This window comes from Myxocyprinus asiaticus, chromosome 1 (genome assembly GCF_019703515.2).
Source record: "Myxocyprinus asiaticus isolate MX2 ecotype Aquarium Trade chromosome 1, UBuf_Myxa_2, whole genome shotgun sequence".
NCBI classification, from domain to species: domain Eukaryota; kingdom Metazoa; phylum Chordata; class Actinopteri; order Cypriniformes; family Catostomidae; genus Myxocyprinus; species Myxocyprinus asiaticus.
The window spans coordinates 62,846,515-62,865,084 of NC_059344.1; the positions used below are offsets into that span (position 1 = coordinate 62,846,515).

The following is an 18,570-nucleotide window of genomic DNA, read 5'->3' on the forward strand; positions in this document are numbered from 1 at the left end:
AAATTATGCCATACGCTTACACAATAATTCCACCATACACACCTGAAGAACTCTCTTCACTGGAGGTGTAAGTGCCTTTTCCCAGCAACAGATTAAGCATTGTTTGGGAATTTGCCACTTTTAATGGTGTCTCCCCTCTTCTGTTGCTTTGACAAGGATCACCTCCATACCGTAACAGCAGCTTCACTACCTACAAAGCCAGAATAAGGGTCACACATCAAGTTCAATATACCAAATAAAAATCTTACAATAATGATATTGTGTTGAGTCATCACCAAGAATGTCTGTTTTACCAGTGTGCGCGCTCAGTGAGGTGCTTACTTTAAGATGACCATTGTTAGACGCATCATGTAGAGGCGTGTCGTCATCCAGGCCCTTTGTGTTAACCTCGGCCCCTGCTGCCAACAGCTGCTTGGCCACATCGTAATACCCTCTGTTGCAAGCCTCGTGCAGTGCGGTCCAGCCTGAAATAAACAGCATTCCACTCTTAGATGTCTGCTCATACTATTCTTTTCAAATTTATTTTGTATGTTGTACTTTTAACCCTGAATTTTAATGGGAATCACAACTTGTATACTATTCAAGTGGTTCTCAAATTATTTTCAGGTGGCGGACCACTTCAACAGTAAAACAAAAATAGCAGACCACACCAATATCATTTTTTACAGATCCTCTCTTGAACCACTGATCAATAATTTGGTTAGACTGCTGTATTGTTCTTATTTAATTGAAATTGACTTTCATTCATACTTCATTGAAATTTAGCTAATGAATGAATGTGTACACTGACAGATAACGGTCACTTACGGTACTGAAGTGAGAAATACAAACAGTATCATAAAACATATGTTTTCATAATCAGCTTATTTACTGTTTTAAGAAGATTGTCAATTACAATTATTTTATTTATTTAGGTTCCTTTTTGTAGAAGCTATTTACAGTGGCAGATGCTATTTGCCCTCTGAAGTACAGTGGTAATGGTAGATACTATTTGCACCACAGTGTATAATAGTTAAGTAAATATATACAGTATACAGGCTAGTATAATTATTGTGTTGGAAAAATCAACTTTCCTTTTCGTCAATAATGGGCATGAGAGAGGATGTGCACCTTAACTTAAACACATCACAGGCAGAAGGAAGAAACACACGCGAAGTTATTGGTACAGTACTTAAAAGCATGCATTGCGTCTGATGTACCAGAATGCCTGGCTTTGAAAAAAGGTGGATTTGAACTTGAGTCACTCACAATAAAAGTCAATTTAATACCATTATTCTCCATGCCACTTCTCCAATTTTTATAATGCATTGTTTTGTAGTTTTGTCTAGTTCCATTAGACTATTGGGGTGCCAATGAATGGGCTGTTAGGGTAGTGGTATTTACACGCACTACAAATTGTCATTTTGTTTTTTTTAAATCAATCAATCAACTTGCGGACCACTTGGAACCCATCACGGACCACAGCTTGAGAACCACTATACTTTTCTACTTAAGAGCATGTTAAAGATTATGATGGAGGAATGTCAGGTGAGAAACATCTCTGATGGCTCCCCTTACCTGCAAAATCTTTTACATTCACATCAGCCCCCTCGTTAATGAGCTCCTTCACACGACGCGCCTCCCCACGTATAGCCGCCCGGTGCAGCCGTGTCTCGCCCCTCTCATTCCGCTTGTTCACTTTGTCTTTGGTTTTTGATGCAGAGTTTGGTGTTCCCTTCTGACCCAGACTTGACTGTGACTGGTGCTTTGGTGTTGTGTCTGTACAGAAATATCAGTAATGCTAAATATTTGCAGCCACAAATTACTAACAGTAAAAGAGATGGTAACAATAATTGACTGTACAGTTTGCTTTAACAACTGGGTGGCAGTCTTGTGCCACAAACACAGCAAATGGTACATGCCATGTTTTCTGCCTACTTTCACATCTTCACTAATTTAGACAAAATCCTTATTTTAATTTAACCCCTTGGATTTGCATACATTTCCATAGCTGAACATTTTTACAGATTACTAAAGGTAAATAAGAAAATGCATTAGCAATAAAAAATTTTAATAAAATAAAAAACAGCCAATAAATATATTTTTCAGACAATATTTATATTCCGTTCTTAGACAAATACAGAACACCACAATATCTGGCATGGAGAAACACTCCCATTTCCTGTAGTGCTTTGTTTTTGTTTTGGAAAAATACATCATTTGAAGAGGAAGAGCTAAATCAAAGTGATATAATACGAGACGAGCAAACTTCAGATAAAAAAACAAAAAAACAAATTATATATATATATATATATATACAGAAAGACTGCCAAAAGACGTATGACTTGAAATAAATGCTACCCAGTCCAATACCTTTCATTTTCATAAAGCTCTAACATTAGATTGCAATACTAGGCAAGCCAAAAAAAAAAAAAAAAAAAAAAAAAAAAATCTAATTTAAATTGAAGACAATTCATTTTGGAGTAGCACAATCATATCTTTTGTTGCTCCATCAACAGTCCTGGAGGGCTGATGAACATCAGTGGGTTAAGATTACAGAGGTCCATTTCGCTGAAGTAATGGGAATTGATGAGGGTTATCTTGTTTAATTGAATTCTAATTAAGTGCTGTGGTGTTTAAATGAAGCATTGCTTGAGAGTGCAGCTGGGACAGTGGAAGCTTCTGAAACAGCCTGAGACGTGGTGCCCATGACAAACACGCACCTGGACTGTTTATGGACTCCTCCGCCGTCATCTGCATGAGAAGAGCCACCTGCTGCCGCTCGGAGAGGGGGTACCCGGCCCGGATCCCTGGCATGCCCATTCCAAACGGCAAGCCTGACTTCCTGGTGTTAGTGGGCTCCTTTTTAATGCGCTTCCGCTCTGGACCTTGTTTTTCTGTTGAGAGAGAAAAGATGTGCATATTAAACCACAAACCAGCCTCATGCGCACTTGTGGACAGACACAATTTCCATTATGCTCACTTTTGTGACCTTCATAATGACTCTAGGTAAGCTAGCACAAGTTAATATGCATAAAGTGCAATTCTGTCTGTGCCCTCTTTATTAGCGTCTGAAGATCTAGCAAAACCTAGATCTCTCGGGTAATAACCGACTGCTCTGCCCATGTCTACAGTTTGAAATCCTACTGGTGGCAGCAGCCATTGAGTGAGATTACCCAGAGGCCCCATGAGGAGGGTGGGCCCTCCACTGCCAGTCTAGTGTGTGTGTTTCTTTAAGGGTATGACTTGGCAGGCTGTCACCGATTACAAAATGGCCGGTGTTCACAATTCAACGTGGCTAAGGCAAGGTCACTGCCGCGAGTGGACAAAAGCAGCTGCTCATCACAGAAACGGTCATCAATTATTCTCAGTATGTCAGTGTCAACATATCTGCCTCACAATGCAGCCATCCAGTTCAATACACAAGTCTCACGCGTGCTATCAACTTACAGTGGAAAATGGCAAGCATGAGAACAGCCCTCCCACTGTACTACCCCCAAGCAAATGTCTCACACACACACACACACACACACAGAGACAAACGTTCCTGTGCTGTTAACACCTATAAAACGGACAACAATCCTGTCAACTAGCTTTGTGCTCTTGTCTAATCTATGGAAGATCTACAAACCAGCTTGTTGTTCTCAACATAGTGATTTGCTCAAGGCCACAAACATAATTTATAAAGGGAGGAAGCCAGACAGCGAACGCTTCCAGTAACAAAGATCTTTCCAGGGATTATTCTTCACGGTTGGGACTGATGCTAACACCTGTAAACACTTAGGCGTAATTTACCCCAACCCCTTGAACACACACAGATTTGCCATTTAGTCACATTCCTGCATTTCAAACCTCAAAAAGCATGAACTGCAGCAGCAGTCTAAATGTGCTTTTAACGGGTGGATGAGGGGAACACAAAAAATGCAGTGCTCGTTCTATTAGACTTACACTAAAATAGGCTCAACTGAGGTAATGACACTGCTACAGTATTACAAAAGTGTTCTGATGGCAGGATTAAACTATTGTTATAATTATCAAAAATAAAACGAAAACTGAATTCAAACATTTGGTAACTGACCAAAAAAATAAATACATCTTAGTTTTTTATACACAATATATTATATCTCCCTAAAATAAAGGTAAACAAGAAAATACTGAAAAAACGAAAAAATAAACTGAAACTGAAGCCCAAAGTGTACTTCGATTTTGACGCGAACACTCAGCGTCTGCGTACAGTCGAACAGTATACTCCATCTGACTGTGCGCACATACGCAGGCCGTTGGCGCATGCGCGCTACGACTATACGAGACACCAGACTATTTCTCTTCAGGAGTTTATACCTATAGAAATGTCTTTATAGTCCTTCAGACTCAAGTTATACAATTACAGGTATCTCCACACCTCCTCACACGTGTTCTTGACGTGCACATCCACTGTTGATGTTTTTACCTTCGTCTCCTATTGTTTACCAGCAATTACATCTTCTAGCGCATCTTCGTGATAACAACGGCTCATGTTTGAGTGTTGCCAACCTTTTGGACCTACTAATTAGCGCAAATAATTACAGGCACATATGAATTCGGCACTTTCAAAGACACGTGGTTAGAAAAATCGGGCTGCACGCGTTCAGTGCTCGAGCACTCTGCTGATGATGAGAATTGCATCACGTGTCCTGTGCGCAGACACTCAGCGTTCGTGTCTGATCAAAGTATACTTTGGGTTTAACAGTCAGAGCATTAACAGGGCTCGACATTAGTGCTTGTCTGAGACAAATGGATTTTTGAAGGGGCAAGTGAAAGAGAATTTTACTTGCCCGACCGGACAAGCAGACTGATTAAAACGTCAATAACAAAAAAAAATAACCAACTATATTTGTGATAGCCTAGGCCTGTGTCACTTATTAGAAAGTTCATATTCTTATTCTGCTGTTGAAAGTAATCAAGAGCACGTAATTTTACAATTCGCTAGCGATCTAGTAACAGCTGCTCCCTGTTTGATTGACAGGCGATGTATGTGTGTGTGCTGAACATGCGCGTGTTCCGAAAAATGCTTGCGTTAATGCGCACCTGAACGGTCAATTACATTTCAAAATTCCACCAAAATGGTGAGGTATTCATGTAAACACAGAGTGACATCTAAAGTGAATGTAAACAGTGGAGTTTTGAAGCTGGTATTGAGAATCGTCAAATGTCACTACCGACCACTGACATTTTGGTAATGTGATAATGTATAGTCTTTATTGTACATGGTAGATCTTGCTGCAATAACATGATGAAAGAGTAGATCTTATTCCATAGAAGTGTGATCATCCCTGCAGTAAATGGTGAAAATGGAGGCTTTTCTTTATATGACTACCATACGTAACAAAATAATTACCATATGACAATAACCTCCTCCCCTACCCAGTGCAGATGACATTTCTGTCGCAGAGAATTAAGTTGATTGCAAAGGCACACTATTAGGTTGGGCATCGGTCATAATTTTAGAAAAATATACAACATAAACTTTGACATGTTACTTGAGCATGTAAATAAATGTCCTTTTTTCTCTCTGGACAAGTAACTTTTTTACTCGGACAAGTGAATGACCAATTTACTTGTACGGAGGACAAGCACATAACAGTGCTTAATGTCGAGCCCTGATTAACTGATGAAAACTGAACTAAATTGAAAGGATGCATTGAAAAGAAGCTAGTCAAACTTCTTATCTGCGTTTGTTTTACTTAAAACTTAAAAGGATGTTTGATGCACAACACTGTTAGCCTTAAGGTCTGGTACAGTCATAACTAGTCCCTGACTGAATCTAGTGGTATTCAGGCAGAACGTTTTGCAGATTTCCTCAGAATTCAAATGCAACTATTCTCAAAGTTCAACGTTGGTGCTCTGATGCGATAGTTTTGTTGTGCAGCATTACTTGTTTAAAAAGTAGATTGGAACAGTCAGCGATGCAATTCATGCACTTTACACAGAGAATGCCACTTGAAAGAAAGTCGCTTGACTTGAGAAACTAAATGGATCAAAACTTGCAGAAAAATAATGACAAGCCTTTATATGTCTCAAATTTAAGTGCAGTAATTAATTGACATGGCAAATACAGTGGGTAAAAAATGTAAGGGTCTTCAGGATACCTTGCATTAGGGGACCACAAGTCTATGAATGTTTTCAGTCCATTTCAGGTAAGCATTAAAAGTAAATTAATATCTAATTGAAGAGCATCTGGACTCGATTACACATTTGTTGTTGATGTTTCACCACTCATCACAATCGTTTTATCATATATATTGCAAATGCCCTTTAGAGGGCAGGTTAGTGGGCCTGTTGGTCAAAATCATTGGTGGAAATTTAAAACAGATCTCATCTGTTGTGACAGACAGCTGAGGCCAAATTGAGCCTTACTACAACCAACTGTATTGCCATACAATGTCACAGAGCAAAACAGATTAAACATCATTGACATGAAAGCATTTTTCAGATTATTTGTACCTATTTGTACCATCAATGGAAAAAAAACCCAAAGTCACCTTCTTCCCATAATGAAGGTGGCCGGACTGGTTTTTCATGAGTTATAACAACTCAAACCAGAAGAGCTGGTTTGCAATGTCTTTGCCCATCTTAGCATGGAAAACTGAACGTCTGCAACAACTTAAAACTGGTTTGTCTTCAGTGCAGCACCAATCACACTCATAGTGTTGAGTTTCTTGGTATGTTGTCTGAGTGAGTATTGCTTGCTGTGTGTCCTCTGAGACTGAAGGGAATCTAGGTCAGAGGCTGAGGGTACAGGGACTGCAGCCTTATACAGGAGGGAAATTTCCAGTGGTCAAATGTGTAAGCAGATGAAACAAACACATTCATACATTGCTAGGCGGTTGCAAAGAAAATATTGCACAAGTAAAAAAATAAAAATAAAAATAAAAAACAGGTGGTGGTGGGGGGGTAAGATGAAGGATGAAGATGAAGGATGTCATCAACAGAGCACTTGAGGCTTTTTCTTAGAGAGAATGTATAAAATTAATGGATCAGGCTCCTTTATCTGAGCTTCATGTGAACGCTGGCCATGCGTCACCTTTTCAGAATGCCGGGGCAGCAGCACCGCTGAGAGACACGGTAATAAAGCAGAACCAAAAGAGCCGGCAAATGCAATTTAGACACCATCAGATCTGATATATACAATGAAATCACAATAGTGAATAATTCATAAGATGGCTGCATACCCAAACATTCTTCCCTCTAGGAATATGAGCAACGCTCCAATGCAGAAGGCCGCACGAAGGCCAAAATAACATCTACAGCCCGATCTGATAGACAGCAGCAAATCTCTTCTCTCTGCCTACAGCAAGCAGACTAAATGCAAGTGTGTGCACATGTTAGCCAGAGAGCAATTGTGTGTGTACCAGCGATCATGCCTGCCAGCGTTAGCAAGACGTGGGCAGCAGTGGAGCAGCAAATATTGCCGTTTCTTATCATCCGACCCACTCTCTCTGCAGTTCATGTCCACCGTCTGCTATAGCCCGCCTGGCCAAAGATCCCAAATCATGCAGCGCAGATTGCAAAAAAAGCAGCTTAGAAGCGATTTGGTCCCTGTAATATCCCTCATTGTTTTTTGCAAGGGTAAATGCATCAACACTAGCGAAGGCTCTGTGCTCCTTTACAGCAGTGGCTCTGCATTCAATTTCCATGCCAAGTTCTGCCACTAATACATAATGCAGCAAAGATGTCTGCGGCCTGAGAAAGCACAGCAGAGGTAATGAGCAAACACACAGAAGATGGAGGCAGGAAGAGAGAGAGAGAGCGAAGGAAATATCCTGAGTGCTTCTGGGCCTCGTGGGCTAGTCTTACACTGGAGCTGAGTGGCACAGATGATCGCAGTGCCTCTTTGACTCCAGAATGCACCGAGAGCCCATGAGAGAGACATGCAGAGAGGGAGATGCCACAAAAATATCAGCAAAATAAATTATGCATTTTAAATAGAATCTTCCAGAAAATGGAGGTCAGAAAAAAGTGACAGAGTGAGGCTAAATGTATTTTACCTCCACTTCGACAGAGGCATGCGTGAAATACAGGCAACTTTATCAGTATCGGCAGCATTTCCAGAGCTGATTATGGGGACAAATCTGTGCAATTCTGCAGAATGTATGTAAATACGGTAAATTGTGCTAAATGAAGCTGTGGGTACTATACTCTTATTGGTAGCTAAAAGCTTGATCAAAATATGATAAAAAAATGGATTTGCTAGGGGCAAAGGAGGTGTAGAACTTCTTAAGAAATCATTAGGCTAAACAACACCTTTGTCAACCATGCAAATAGGCTATAAACAGCAGGTTTTTGTGATGTAAAAAATTAAACAAAGATAAATCATATCTGAATTTTTGCACCTTTAATGTAAAAATGACAACCTATGCAATGCCACTAAAAACCAAAGTGACACATTTCAGAGAAAAAGATAAAAATAAAAAACTTAGAATAACCTAACTGCATAAGTGTGCACATCCCTGAACTAATACTTAGTTGAAGCACCTTTTGATTTTGTTACAGCACTCAGTTTGTTCGGATAAGAGTCTATTAGCTTGGCACATCTTGACTTGGGAGTATTTTCCCACTCTCCTTTGCAAAAACGTTCCAGAACTGTCAAATTGCGAGGGCATCTCCTGTGTACGGCCCTCTTCAGGTCCCTCCACAGATTTTCTATGGGATTCAGGTCTTGACCATTTTCGTTTGAAAACGCATTAATTTCGTTATGTTTAAGGGTCTCATCTACACTGGAACGGCACTGAAAAACGATGACGTTATTAGTTCTCAAACCTAAAAGGATTAGTGTGGACGTGGCCTTAGGGTTAGGGCCGCACAATTAATCGAAAAACTAATCGCGATTACGATTACGGCTGCCATGATTATGTAATCGTGAAACTGACGATTACAGCGTTCAATTTAAGCTTCTGTTGCGTCATTGGTTTCTATTTACAACGTGTTTTTGCAGCGGCTGAGTATTATAACCAATAACTAACATGTCCGTTGAGCAATGAAACGGCAATGGCCAATCAGAGCCGCTTAGATTAGTCCTCCGAAATATCAGTAATGACAACTGATACTAATGCACAAGTTTTAAACCGTCTGAATGCCCAGATGCTTGCTTTATGTTCTAGCTCTGTTCGCGTGGCACACGAAAATTAATACTGAAGATCACCTGACACTTGAAAAGTAGAACAAGAGCGAAAAGCACTTTGGAATTATTTTGGATTCACTGCATATTGCACCGCTCGCTTTGAACGTAGATGTTAAATACACTGCAAATGAGCAACACAACAAAACTAAAACGCTCCCGTTCTAATCAAGGCACAGATGTGGTGTAAATAACTGATTAATTATGCTGATTAGACAGCTTTGTTTTTAATGAGAGCCTTCGCGACAGTGCATAACTTTGTGTGGAGCGTCACTGAACTAGCGTCGAAATGCAGGTCTGAAACCTACAGTGAGTGACAACAGTCATTGTAATGGGAGAGTTTGTCACGTTTCTCGATTTCTGTGTACAATCTATTAACAATGTAATAACAGTTTTGTTTTGTCATGTTAATAAGTAGGCCAGTGTGAATTTGATTTGTACAAAATAGCAATAAAGCAATTCAGCTTAACTGTTCTAAGTGTGTTTTGGAGGTGTAGCCAACATAAAGAATATGACATGAATAGCATATTTCAGGAATCACCGTCATTGTTATTGCATCTGCTCTAATAAGACCCATTTGCCACGCAGCTGGTATTGGTAGATTTAACATTTTCACGAATCGCACAAACTCCGATCGCAAATGACTGTTTTTAATTTCCAAAGTGCAACCACTGAGGCCAAAAATGATCTAACGATGATCTTACATGAACAAGATCACCATTGAAGATCTAACGGGATGAAAGGTCCCGCCTCGCCACTAAAGGGCTTACTGAACGCAGTAAGTAACTTAATTACTTAAAATAAGTTAATCAGTTTGAATATGCCATATTATTTACTGTATGTGGACTAATAATTTAAGCAGTAATTTAGCAATAATTTAATTTATTCTATACCATAGATATAAATTTTAAATAATTTTTATTTGCCTTACCTTAACAAACATTACAATATAAAATATAATACAATATAATGCTTAAAAGATGCTTAAAAGAAACTGGAGCGCAGCTCATATCCACCACTGAAATGTGCTACTCCGAAGAACCACATGGTTGCTTACTTTGTGACATCACAGTAATTTAATATTTTAATCGACATTAATAATCGTGATTACAATGTCAAGGGCAATAATCGACAATTATGATTTTTGCTATAATCGTGCAGCCCTACTAAGGGTGGATGGTATTTTTGATCAAAAACAGGCAAAGCAGTATAGAATTTTAATATCAACAATCATATTTCAATGTAACAAAATTAATTATCAGCTTTTGGTCAAAATTGTAATACTTGTGAATCCCTACTTTCAAACTTTCGCCATTGAGTGTCCCAAGCTTTTATGCTTTTCTTTCTTTGAGAAACCAACTCCAGCTCATTACAACCCAATAACCAGCACTTTCCGTCACCACCTGCAATGGCTTTCCTTTGCATTTCATTCAGGCCAGGGCTGGTTGATAATGGCTTTCATAGCAACTGCTAACAATTCATAATAAAAAAGCCCCGGTAGCAGCAAAACGTTAAATGTGCACTCAACTTTTACCAGTAGCTGTAAGGGTGTTTGTGCACCCTCACTGCAGTAATAGAACAAACATCTAACTAGTCCTGTAATGGAAATCTTCCAACTGGGGGAGGAGACCAGGGAGAGAGAGCAGTCCGACTACATCAAAAAGTCCCAATGTGGGTGTATGAGGTGGAGCAGAGCCAAGACTTGGACTGATTCCATTAGGGACAGACAATGATGCAGCATAAAAACATGACACAGAATCCAGGCACCGTTACGGCTGCAGTTGCATAGCCTAAAAGTGAGGATTTTAATTGGAGGAAATTAATTAATTTGATTAATGAAATACTACATGCATTAATTAAGAATAAATAATGCAAAAACAATATTCCACTATAGTGTTTAAAGAAAAATAGCCTAAGCGTTGGGATCTGACAGAGAGAGACAAACATTGAGGCAGGCCAGTCAAAGGACATAACTACACCCCCCTATTAGCAATACAATGAGCACTTCAGGCATTGTCTGATGAGGGAAAATGGCAAGATTTCACGCCTTACAGCCACGTCTCAAGAGGAGGAAGGGGGAGGAGGGTTCCTGCTAAAAGGTTATGGAGAGGCTGCACCTTAACGGCAAAAACTTGCAGAAATCACTGCCAAAAAAACAAAAAAACAAAACCACACAAACTGGTGTGAAACTCAAAACAGATTCAACCACTGTCTTTCTAAACAGGCTAAGAGAGAGAAACAACTAAATTTTTATCATCTACGCCATTAAATTGAAGTGGAATTCAGTACGTATAACAACTACAGATGGGCATGATATAGTAATGTATATAATGTTGACCATGCCGGCATCTGAAAGAAAAATTCCAACCTAATTAAAACAGAACGAGATAGATAATTTGCAGTTTTCTTAAAACTCACATTCAGTTATGATCCAACTCAATACTAAACTTATAATATAATGATCCAAGATGAACTCAATCAAAATATACCCATAAAGAAGAAGAAGAAAAAAAAAGGAGGATCTCTCACCCTTCTGAGAATTTCATATCCAACACATTTCCAATTCATGGATGAATGGTTTCTCAAATGTTCTGTTACTCCAGTTTAAAGTACTGAAGACAACAACAACACAGCAGCTCTCACACATACAAAGACTCACTAGCTTCCTGTTACCCAGGGTGCTCTGCTGAAAGCTGGCCCCACCCCCTTACCCGAGTCAGAATCTTTCTGATCTCCATTGGCTCCGACGGTGAAGGGCAGCTTCCTCTTGGGAGCTTTCTCTTTCATCTCTTTGACACCATCGCTGCGGTCCAATTTAGGAGTTTTGTTTGACGAGCCTTTGTCTTTATCCTGGGGGAACATGGGAATCATAGTGTAAGTTTAGCAGGAAACATGAACGTGATTCTGTAATAAATAATTACTGTGCTCTGGGACAGTAATACAGTAGGGTAAATGCTGTATATATTGCTATGCAAACTTAATACTAACTATGGTGGATGCCAGTTAAGTACTGAAACAAGAAGGTTTCCTAAAGCATTCATAAGTAAGTGAACATTTAGTGTGATGGATACTTTTGAGAAACATTTGAGAGAGCAGAGGGGTTTGAAACAGTGCCAGACAATTCACATCAACAACTGGAAGCCATCAGAGGCCCCCACCATCTCTACTGGCCCGCTTCAAAGCTACACACACCCAGTCCTGCCAAAAGCCCACCACTGAAGACAAAAGTACAAGAAAAAAAGCAACACTGATATCTCAAACTAGGGATGTGTGCTACGACTAATTTGACTGTCGTTTAAACTGAAGTTTTGTAACCAACTAGACAACTAGTCTAAAGAGAAACCAACCTTCAGAAAACACTAAAAAAGTGTTTATGCGACCCATTTAAAATACTTAATCTATTCCAAATCCGATGCTAAATTCCACTGAAAAGGGGCATTTGTCTGCAACGTGCTCACCTTGAATTTTGATCATTGTACTTTACATATAGAACACGACATGCATTCACTGAATCAACATTAGCGAATATTTAACAGACATATTTATTGAAAACAATTGAATGAATAATGCAGGATCATTGGAACAACCATTAAAAGCCTGTTCTAAACGGAAATCACCAAGTAAAAGTCACTTAACATATTAAAACAGTCAGGACATTGTTGAAAATAATTAACAGGTAGACTAAGCCAAATCTACGAGAGAGAAAAAAATGCGCTGAAAAGTTGCGCGTATTTCACGACGTGCAGTCGTGCATTAACCATTGATCTAATATGACAGCTGTTCGGTAAAGAACGTTAACCAATAACAGTTACGATGTACAAAAAAAAAAGTCGCTATAGGATAGGAAAAAATAGGCCTGTGATGTAGCCTACAATAAACAATGTATTCTTAACATGACGTGCACACAGAATAAAAGATAGTTTAACCTGTTCAGCAGTCGGCACCTTGTTGAAAATAGCCTTCTTAATCAGCAGATTAAAAAATGGCATACCTAGTCTAAAACAGTCATTGTCTAGGCTACTTACTCAAAAGCATAATTTTTTGGATGAACAAAATTAACCCGTCGAAAGACGGGACTTGACTCACCTGAGTCGTCTATCCTGCGCTTGAAAAAGCCCGCTCAGCGGAAAAATAACATACAAGCACGCACAGATTTAAAGAAGACTCAAATGTGAAAACTTCAATAGGGACTTTCAAATGTTTCAAAAGCCGATTCCCGCACCACCGAAGTGATTTCATAACTACTTTGCTGAGAGGGAGGAAGCATGCGCAGCCTGAGGTGAAATTAAACTCTGTATCTGCTCCAGAAATCCTCTTTTTTTAAATAATATTTGTATTATTAATTCTATTTCAAATATGTAACATTAATATGACAGTAATTTAAGTGCAGCCTCTGTAAAAATATAAAGCCAAACGTAAATGTGTAAAAATTATGATCAGTTTAATGGGGGGAAATATTAACCGACTAGTAATTCCAGTGTCGACTAGCAGCATCAGAACCGTTCAGTCGACTTGTCTCGCACATCCCTATCTCAAACACAGTCCATTTTGCAAAAACAAAACCTTCCAGAATACAAATATATTAACAGCAACCTTCTCTAATAAGAGGTACAAGCAAACCAGTTTGATACTATCCTTGCTTTCCTATTATTCAAGAACTGGGACAAAATAAAATTCTGCACATTTTTAAAACAGTTTCTGCTTTGATTATAAGGGAAAATTGGCGGAATGGATTTAAAGGAATGTTCCTGTTTCAATTCAAGTTAAGCTCAATCGATAGCATTTGCTGCATGATGTTGACTACTACAAAAAATATTGATTCGTCCCTCGTTAATAAAACAAAAAACAATAATCATAGTTATAGTAAAGCACTTACAATGGAACTGAATGGGGCCAGTCCATGAACGTTAAAATATACACCGTACAGCTATAAAATGTAAACATTGTACTTGTTAACATGATTTTAATGAGAAAATAAAAAATAAATACAAATAATAATAAATGCATACTATCCTCATCTAGCACACGTTTACATAGAAAAACAAATGGATGGTTGCTGAAGGTACTTGGCCGTTGCATTTGATCTCTCATAAGCACTTCCAGACTAAGCAGTGAGTTCTTTTAAACGTTTCGTCAGGAAAGGAGTTCAACTTGGAAATGTGTGTCTGTCTCGAGATCCTTGTGTTCGTTTCCAGTCTGTTGTGTTCCGTCTGTTAGCCCCTTACCTGGGCTCATAGTCTGTGGCTAAAACTTTTTATTTATTTCTTATATGCACATTAGTTGAAAATGGCATGCTATTTTTTAACAGCCAGGAATGTTCTTTGCAATAATATAATGGTACTGTATGGTTTATGTATTTAATGCACCCTCTTGTGGACTAAGGAAACAACAGCAATTTTAAAAAATCAGCTGATTTTAAAATTTGAATATTATTCAAATTTTTAAAATATTTAAGGTAAAAATTCGAACTTAGCTTCTCAGCCCTACTGCACGCCTCTGAACAAACAGCGAATCAGACACGTGGATCAATATTTTTTATTTTTTTGTCTGTTCTTAAAAATATAATAAAGTGTGTTTCTTCAAGTACGTGTCATTATGTCTAACAGCATTTCTTGTCATGTGTCACTCCGAGGCATCTTACGTGTCGCACACCTGTTGCAGGTAGATGAGCAAAATTACCCGTGCATGAAATTCCTGCATTTTGACGAGGAGCTCACAAACTGGATTCAGCCATGTCACATTTGGCGGGTGCTAGTTTCACACCCTGGGCTACTGTTTAATATATTTGGCGACTTCCCAGATTCATGGTTTTGCCATTTCCCGATATTGTCGATCATCGCCTGTCAATGAGTGTCGCTATCGGCATCGGGATATTTGTAAGATATCATCGATATTCAATTACATTGTCCTATCGCCCAGCCCTAAAACACAATTTAAAAAAAAAATATATTTTTTTTATAAATGAGGGACGTCAACATAATGAAACTAAAGCTGTCGATAGTATTAAACCTCAAACATTCCTTTAAATATGATGAAATCTGTTAAATGGAGTGAGAGTACTATACTTATATTGGCAGCTGAAAACCTTATAAAATTAGCTACAATATTTAATAAACTAACTTGCAAGGGATGTGTTGAACTTTGTGAATGATGAATGTCTGAATTGCATGGAAATATGCAGAACTTTCTAATAGAGGTGTACAAATATCATTGTGACATACTGGCAACCAGTAAACACCATGAGAGCATCACACACAGAAGAGATCCGTTCAATAATAAGAGAAATATATAAATATAGCTCAGTAAAACACTTGAACAAATAAAATAACTATGTGAATAACTATGAAAAAACAAGCAATGGGCTGATTGTTGAGAAAGGAAGTGGTTCTGGAGCAGCTGGGTCTGTGTGTGCTACTGGCAGTGCTAATGAAGGCTAATTAAAGAGCTCTTAGTGCAGTGATAAAGCTCAGGCTGAATGCAGCGCAGAGCTCTTTTTACCGCCAGAGCTGCTATGTCCTGCCCACATCCCCTTCTGTCATGAGACGATGATGTCATCCACGTGCAAACACACTTGCACGCACACACACAACTGCACAATCTGCCCTGAAAAACTGAGCTCAACAGAATCACAGATAGACGGATCATTTAAAATGTTAATGGGTGATTTATTACTCTGACAAGAATATTTTGTATAAACCAAATTTCATAGGTAAATTAATTCCAATTGAAGTCCACTATATTTTAATTCATTAAAAATATAAAATTAATTTATTTGTTTCACCATACCTATTTTCTGTATTGTCCATTTCAAAACTTAAGTTGTATGCTCTGGCTATATTGTAAATGCTAAGAATCATGACAATAAAGCTTTGTTGACTCTGAGAGAGAGAGAGAGAGAGAGAGAGAGAGAGAGAGAGAGAGAGAGCGAGAGAGAGAGAGAGGGAGAGGGAGAGGGAGAGAGAGAGGGAGAGAGAGAGAGAGAGAGAGAGAGAGAGAGAGAGAGAGAGAGAGAGAGAGAGAGAAATAAAGGCGAGCAAGATTTCATGTGGTACGTAGAGAAAAACAAGCTAAATCAAGTAAAAACGGTTTCACTGTTTTTCTCCAAAACCATCTGTGTGAGCGGCCCTGTTTACTGACTGGTCTCCTAGCAATGCTTTCACTCTTCCTCCCTCTCTCTTCCACTCGCTCTCTCCCTCCCTCCTTCTCACAGAGTCTGATGCAATCCTACACAGAATAATGTACATAGACACATACACACCATCTGGAACATTCTCTTAAATCAAAACACTGACCACCAGACCCAAAAACTGATATTATGACAAACTGAAAATAACTTCCTGTGCCTCTTTATAGAATACCATACTGAATTTCTATTCCTCTCTATCCTCAATGAAGTAGAATACATACGTTTTCTACTAAACAATTTATTTACTAGTTTGTATATGGAGTGCCTGCATTTATGAATCCTCGCTGGACACCAGTGAATTTCATTAATCTAAATGTTGACACCCTCGAGATGATTATATTTTTTAACCAAGTATTGTCATGTCCTCAAAGTTCTGTCAATGTGAACTTAGGGTAGATGTTGGTATGTTTTAGGGATGGCACCAATCTGATACCTGGATTAGTATCGGCTCCGATTAGTTTTTAGACTAATCGGGTATCGGTCCGACGAGCCCGATCCAAATCCGATACTGTGTATTAGTTATGTTCGTTATTGTCAAGCTCCAAAAATGACATAAAAGAACCATAAAAACATCATTAAAGTAGTTCATAGGACTCGTGCATTTTATTCAAAGCCACTTGAAGACGTGCAGTAGCTCTGTGAATCACAAAAGGCTGTGTTTAATAAGTAAATATATAAAATGCACGCGCAGCAGCAGCACGTTAGTTAATGGCGCTGTTCCGTTGACACACATTCCCGGCTATTTTTAGCCTTCACAGCGGTGCACAATATTTGAGCGCTACTCACGAACAACATCTCAGATGTAGATGCTCAATAGTTCGGTTCACTTATAATATGCATTTAGAACGGCACCGGAGGTACATTTTACCAGAATTTGAATAAGAAGCGAATTAAACTACTGTGAGCTTGCCTACAAACAGACATATACAGGACTTCCTGGAGAGTTCAGAATGTCAAAATAAAAGCAAAAGAAAACTTAAACTTAGACTGGAATTACTGTTAATTTTGCTGCTACACTATCCAGTAGACTAGTTAACAACAAAGTTTTTTCTTAAGCTATACATTTATATTGAAATAATGTGTAGTTAGAGGTTTGTGTTTCTTTGCATATTACAGAGTACCCCCAATTAGTTCCACGCAACAGTGTAAAGATATTCTAAACTGATTATGCCAAAAAAACAACACTGGTATCGGATCGGTAGCGGCCGATACTGAGATTTCAGGTATCGGAAGAGAAAAAGTGGTATCGGTGCATCCCTAGTATGTTTAGATTCTATCTGTGTTATGAAACTCCCATGCACAGTCAAGTATTAGTCAAATAACATAATTTAAATCTATAGTAATGGCCTACAGACATCGATAAACAGCATTAGGAGATAAAACTTCAATTCACATAAACCATATATAAATGGTGAAAGAGAGGTATAAGAAGCATACAGTGGTGGCCAAAAATATTGGCACCCATGGTAAATATGAGCAAAGGAGGCTGTGAAATAAATCTGCATTGTTTATCCTTTTGCTCTTTCATTGAAAAAATTCATAAAAATCAACCCTTTAATTGAAGTAAAACAATTGAAAGAGGGGAAATATCTCATTATTAAATAAATATTTTTCTAAAAAAACTTGTTGGCCACAATTATTGCCACCCCTAGAAATTCTTATAAGTAAAATATATCTGAAGTATATTCCCATTCATATTTTACATTTTTTAGTGTACCTGGGTGACTAGGAACATGAAATTGTTCAGCCATGACTTCCTGTTTGACAGGGGTATAAATATGAGGTAACACACAGGCCAAATTCCCTTAATCATCAATCACAGTGGGTTAGACTAAAGAATACAGTTCTGATGTGCGGTAAAAGGTTGCTGAGCTTCACAAAATGGGAAGTGGCTATAAGAAAATAGCCAAAGCACTGAAAATGCCCATTTCCACCATCAGAACAATAATTAACAAGTTCCAATCAACTGGAGATCTTAAGAATCGGCCTGGAAGAGCATGTGTGTCTATATTGTCTCCACGCACAGTGAGGAGGATGGTTTGAGTGGCCAAATAATCTCCAAGGATCATAGTTGAAACAAAATAAGTGCTTTTTGGCGGCAAATACCAGAGATGGGTTTGACGCACACAGAGATGAAGTTCCCAATGCCCACGGTTAAATATAGTGGTGGATCTTTAATGTTGTGGGGCTGTTTTTCTGCCAGAGATCCTGGACATCTTGTTCGGATACATGGCATCATGGACTCTAT

General features: G+C 38.6%; 1 protein-coding gene across 2 annotated transcripts in view; it reads right to left on the reverse strand.

Moving 5' to 3' along the window:
- LOC127447306 (ankyrin repeat domain-containing protein 11-like) overlaps positions 1–18,570 on the reverse strand; it is a 178,989-nt gene that overhangs the window by 12,914 nt on the left and 147,505 nt on the right. For both annotated transcript variants that reach the window (XM_051709093.1, XM_051709101.1), the window contains exons 4-8: positions 11,848–11,986; positions 2,703–2,876; positions 1,558–1,758; positions 322–464; positions 43–190 (exon numbers count right to left, since the gene is read on the reverse strand). In XM_051709093.1, coding sequence (XP_051565053.1) covers positions 43–190; positions 322–464; positions 1,558–1,758; positions 2,703–2,876; positions 11,848–11,986 — 805 coding nt within the window. The remainder of the gene's footprint in view (positions 1–42; positions 191–321; positions 465–1,557; positions 1,759–2,702; positions 2,877–11,847; positions 11,987–18,570) is intronic.